General features: G+C 35.8%; 2 protein-coding genes across 7 annotated transcripts in view; both read left to right on the top strand.

Annotated features, from left to right (window-relative positions):
• The window catches only part of LOC122969377 (major histocompatibility complex class I-related gene protein-like), a 36291-nt gene that overhangs the window by 24473 nt on the left and 6818 nt on the right, over positions 1–5000 (top strand). Inside the window, exons 5-8 of one of the 4 annotated variants that reach the window (XM_044335008.1) lie at positions 125–235; positions 447–464; positions 560–620; positions 1244–1538. In XM_044335008.1, the coding sequence (XP_044190943.1) occupies positions 125–235; positions 447–464; positions 560–615 (185 nt within the window). In that variant the 3' untranslated portion in view covers positions 616–620; positions 1244–1538. Of the gene's footprint in view, positions 1–124; positions 236–446; positions 465–559; positions 621–1243; positions 1539–5000 lie in introns of those variants that run through there. The other 3 variants (XM_044335013.1, XM_044335009.1, XM_044335014.1) reach the window with 3 other exon arrangements.
• LOC122969378 (major histocompatibility complex class I-related gene protein-like) overlaps positions 3264–5000 on the top strand; it is a 17562-nt gene continuing 15825 nt past the window's right edge. The window contains exon 1 of one of the 3 annotated variants that reach the window (XM_044335016.1): positions 3264–3563. In XM_044335016.1, coding sequence (XP_044190951.1) covers positions 3509–3563 — 55 coding nt within the window. In that variant the 5' untranslated portion in view covers positions 3264–3508. The remainder of the gene's footprint in view (positions 3564–5000) is intronic. The other 2 variants (XM_044335018.1, XM_044335015.1) reach the window with 2 other exon arrangements.

Here is a 5000-nt window from a genome sequence, read left to right as displayed (position 1 = left end):
ACTTCACTTGTATTTTATTTATTGCACTGTCATGAGATTACTCACAAGACAATCTACTGTTTGTATGTGAAAATAAGATTTATTAAACAGTAAGAACAAAATTGAACTGTTGTTCTGGTTCCAGTTTCTCCCTCAGAGTTCCCTGCTGGTCCTGTTATTGGAGGTGTTGTAGGACTGCTGCTGCTCCTGGCAGTCTGCATCACTGGAGTCTTCATCTGGAGAAGGAGAGATAATGGTGAGAGACAAACATACTTTTACTCATCATCAAGTCATTTTAACTACAAATAACAGTGTAACCTGGCTGATGTTCAGTAGCTTGAAAAGCAGAAATCAGTGAAATTAATACAGTGTTTCTATAAAACATTTATTAGTGTTTTCTTTGTTTGCTTTCATAAATTCTGACATTTTACATTTTGAAGTATTGTAATCTCTCATCTGTATTTCAGGATTCAGTCCTGCAAACTGTGAGTATTATGTCAGTTTATCTCTCTCTCTCTGTACAAATAAATACAGTTAATCGTTTGAATTGAATTACTGACATCTTGTTTTTCTTTTATAGCTTCAGACTCGTCATCCTTTGAAATTTCTGAGGTCAAAGATGCAGCTCTTAACTGATCACAGTGAGTATTTCATCATGTCATCAACACTGTGCAGATACTGTATGAAGATTCTCTGTTGCTCCTCCTGAAACTAGCTACAGTATACTGATATAATACTCTCATAAATATACTGAAAGTCTGTCTTTATTAAAAAACTGTTTGTCTGATTTGGCAGAATTTCTCAGTCAAGTGATCCAGTATAGTTATAGGAAACAGCTGACACTGAGGTTTTAATGTAAAACTGATTAAAATTTTTATATTTTGGACTAAAATCAAACATATATTTACTGTATAATATGACTACTAATAATTTCAGGTCCTTTTCTATTTGTTACTCTGTTTTTGCAGCTTTCCAGTAAAGATTTAGACGAGAATAGTGAACTCAAATAAAGATGCTGTGGCTTCAATATTTTATTCTATTTTGCACCATAAATGTTCATTAACAAAACTTGTTTTAATGAATATTGAGATGTGACATCACAGGACCCGTCAGAAAGTCACATGATACATCAAACTAAAGTGTGAATTCATAGATCAGATTTATGAGTTTCAGGTCATCAGTGGATGCAGTGAAGAATGATATCTGTGAAGATTATCTGAGAGCTGATAGAAGCATTAATGTTGATGTGAATCCTCCACTGCAGGAGTAACAACATCTGGAGAGAACTGATGCTGCTGTCCAGCTGTTTCCTCAAACCTTTGGTGGAGATGAATCACTGCAGCAGCTACCAGACACCAAAGAGCCACAACGTTACTCCAGTGGGGCATCTTTTGTCTTCAGATATCAAATTCATATCAGTTAGTCATGTGATGTACTGTCTTTGATGATGATGGGAGACATGCAGCACTTTAACCTCTGCTTCTAACGCGAGTCAAACCTAAAACTTTAAATGTTCAACTACTCATGCTTTCACTAACAATTAATTTGACAGTTTGCATTTTAGAAACACTAATGAAGATTCTGCACTGTGAAAATTAAATTTAAACTTTAACTTTTCAACCGTGTTACTGAAGGTTTAAACACTTGCAAATTATTATCAAATAAATGCAAAACATGTATTTAATTAAAACTTAGCAACAGATAAACAGCAAATTACTTTTGGAAACGGTCACCTGCATAGACCTCTGTACTGTAAGTGATGGTCATGATGTTTAGATGTCAGAAAGGAGGTTGGTAGTAAAATTCTTAACAGATAAATTTACTGTTTTATTTCCTTAATGTCAGTGTTGTGTTGATGACAGCAGAAACTGTCATTCAGAAACCTTTAACACAATTGTTGCATCTATAGGAGGAAACAAACATCTCACTCAGTCTTCTTCACCACTTCCTTTTGAAGTCCCCACAGTCAGGTTAATGATATAAAGTATATATAAACCCTTAAAATCAGCACCTATTTGATGTCAAATGGAGATGGGAAATCATTTATATTACAGAATGTGATACACATAATATTTGCAAATAGATTCAGGTAAAATATTACTTTTAGGGGGAAAAAATCAGTTAAGTAAATTGGAAAACTAAAGACATTCACCTCAAAAATATCAAAATGACTCAATATGAGATGGAGAACATGTCTCAACCAGACAACCTACACCAAACACACAGTAACTGAAGGCTAAACATCAGAGAACTACAAACTCAAAACAGAGATACACAACAAATGACCTTCATAAAAACGAGTCAGAAAGTCTTTTTTGTTGGGTTTTTTGTGACCTTGAAATAGTTGCTTTTTTGGTAATGATATTTATCTTAGTGCAGAACAGCACAAACTGTATAAACCCTCTGGAACAATATGATTACAGTTTGTCTAAAAGGTTTAAAAAGAGTGTCAGTTTTGAACATCTCCACTTGGAGGATTAATCTGCTATTGGGCCCTGAGGCAAAGGTTTGTTGTTGGGCCCCTGTTGTCCCCCACTATACATGGCATAACTCTACAGCTGAAATGATTAGATGATTACTGATTAGTTGATTGACATAACATTAATTGGCAGCAATTTTGATGATTGATTAAACATTTAAGTGATTTTTTAACTAAAAAACTATTAATTCTCTTGTACCAGCGTCTGAAATGTGAATATTTGCAAGTCCACAGTTTCCAGCGACAGTAAACTCAACATCTTTAGGTCTTTGACTGTTGGTCAGACAAAACAATTAATCTGAATATGTAATATGATCTGCATTTTTATAAACTATTTTCATTTTACACACTGGAGAATCAATCAATGTTACAGTTTCATTTGGCAGACGCTTTTATCCAAAGCGACGTACACATGACAGTTAATACAACACAAGCAGGGATCTATTAAGGAGAGATCAAAGCGAGTAAGTGCCATAAAGCTAAGTCCAGGTCTAATTGTTGTTCATCACTCACCGTTGTACTACTTACTAGTAGTAGTACTCCTCTTATATGCAAATATCATATTTTGATCCACACCAGGATAATTCAAACCGAGATATGTGCAGTAGCCTATAGTATATGCCTGTTTAGCGATACACAGGTGGGCCCTCTCAGGTCGTACTAATCAAAGTAAAATAACTGATGTCCCAAGTCAGGCTATTCAGAACAGTTATCCACTATAAATCCAGACAGTTGTAAAAATCGCCCCACTGTGCTCATTAAATCACCGAATGCACACTATTGTGAATCAGTGAACTTGTAGATCATTTTGTTTTGTACTTTCAGCTGTCAAATATGTATAATTATTACATTTGCTTCAAGGGTAAAATGTGTGTCTGTATAGATTAGTAATAGTCAGTGGGCTGGACATCTTCACGCATCAGTTGCAATATGATACTGGTCTACTTTGGTCCCACCTTCCCACACAACACAGGAAGACGCACAACAAAATGAAAACGGCGACTGGTTTGTCTACTGCAGCGGTCACTAGACTCCCCAAAAAGTCATGCCATGAAGACGATGGAGCTTGTTTTTCTGCTCATCTTCTTTCCTGTCACACTTTCAGGTGAGATTAACTTTAAAAACATATATTTTTTAACATTTAGTTGTTGAAAATTACTCGTTTGTTTTTTAGTGAGAGCCCTAACGTGGTACAATTTACTTTCATTTTCAAATTTACGCAGTTTAGATCAAGCTTTACCTGTACCATTTTTGATAAGTTGTTCATCATAAAGGGTTTTATCAATGGCTTTAGCGATGGTAAATAAATTATTTACAAATCCTTTATAGACAGGCGCGTAATCACCGCGGGGGTATAACAAGACACATACCTGCCATGGGTCTATTACAGGCAGTGAAGTTAGATTTTACAGCGAGCTGAGCGGTTTCCGATGTTTCAGGCTTTTCTATATAGTACAGAGATTGGTCCATAACTAAAATTACAGGAAGTGCCGAAATTTAGTTAGCAGAGGTGCGCACACACAGGGGTGGAGCAGCAATTTTAAAAGTGTGGGGGTTCTAGAGGTGGGACATGAGCACGGCAACACCCCACCTTCAAGCAGTGTTCCAGTCTCAACATGCCAAATCAAAATGAATGCCATGTATTTAAACATTTTTTTCTTCTACTGTAGTTGTAACCACTGCTTCAGCTTACCATAAAATAATTACTGCGACCATATGAGTGTAACAACTGAGCAGAATTTATTTAGGGTCTCATAGCAGTTTACTACTTACATCCAGTTATTTGTATGAATTGCTGTACTGGAGCATAGCTATCCTTATTATACTTAAGATAATCACAGAGTATCTTTATCCTACTTCCTCACATACCTTATAGACATGAAATTAAAGGAAACTTACACTTCCATTAAAATGAAATGGATGGTTATAGATGCATAACAAATTGAACGCTGGTAACAAATCAGTATCAGTAAAGAGTCATTTCTGAGTCCATGGACTAGTACAACCTAAACTGTCTTCAATTTTCTTTAAAAAAGTGTCTCTTTTAGTAGGAATCCAAAGGGGACCTTTAATTGTCTTTAATTGGGAAATTAAATATCTAAAGTTGTCCAGGAGGTTTTGTATCAGCAGGTGCAAATTCCTCTCCAACAGCCACAGGGAAGAAGTGGTCCCTCTTCATCTGAAGTCTTCCTCAAAGCTAACAGGAGAAAATCACATAAGCAGGTGATTTGAGGCTAGTGAGTGCAGAGAGTGAGAAACTAGCTCTCACAGGCCACAGCTACAACTATCTGAACCCTTTTTAAGCTCAATAATAAATAGTAATATTACTGTGGTCTAGCTTTAATACACAATACAAACTATAGCACATTCTAACTTATATTAAATGCAAAACACACATTACTCCCTAACATAAGGAGTCAAACTATGACGTCTAAAGCAACATATTCCTTTGACATTTAGCTTAAAACAGCATGAACTATGTGAGTTTACATTCTGGACACAGAGGTAACTTGTACATATTCTTGCCTAAGTCCGTCCATCA

Source organism: Thunnus albacares, chromosome 19, assembly GCF_914725855.1.
Source record: "Thunnus albacares chromosome 19, fThuAlb1.1, whole genome shotgun sequence".
Lineage (NCBI taxonomy): Eukaryota > Metazoa > Chordata > Actinopteri > Scombriformes > Scombridae > Thunnus > Thunnus albacares.
Note: the sequence above shows the minus strand (reverse complement) of the source record. Positions and strands in the feature narration are given on the sequence as shown.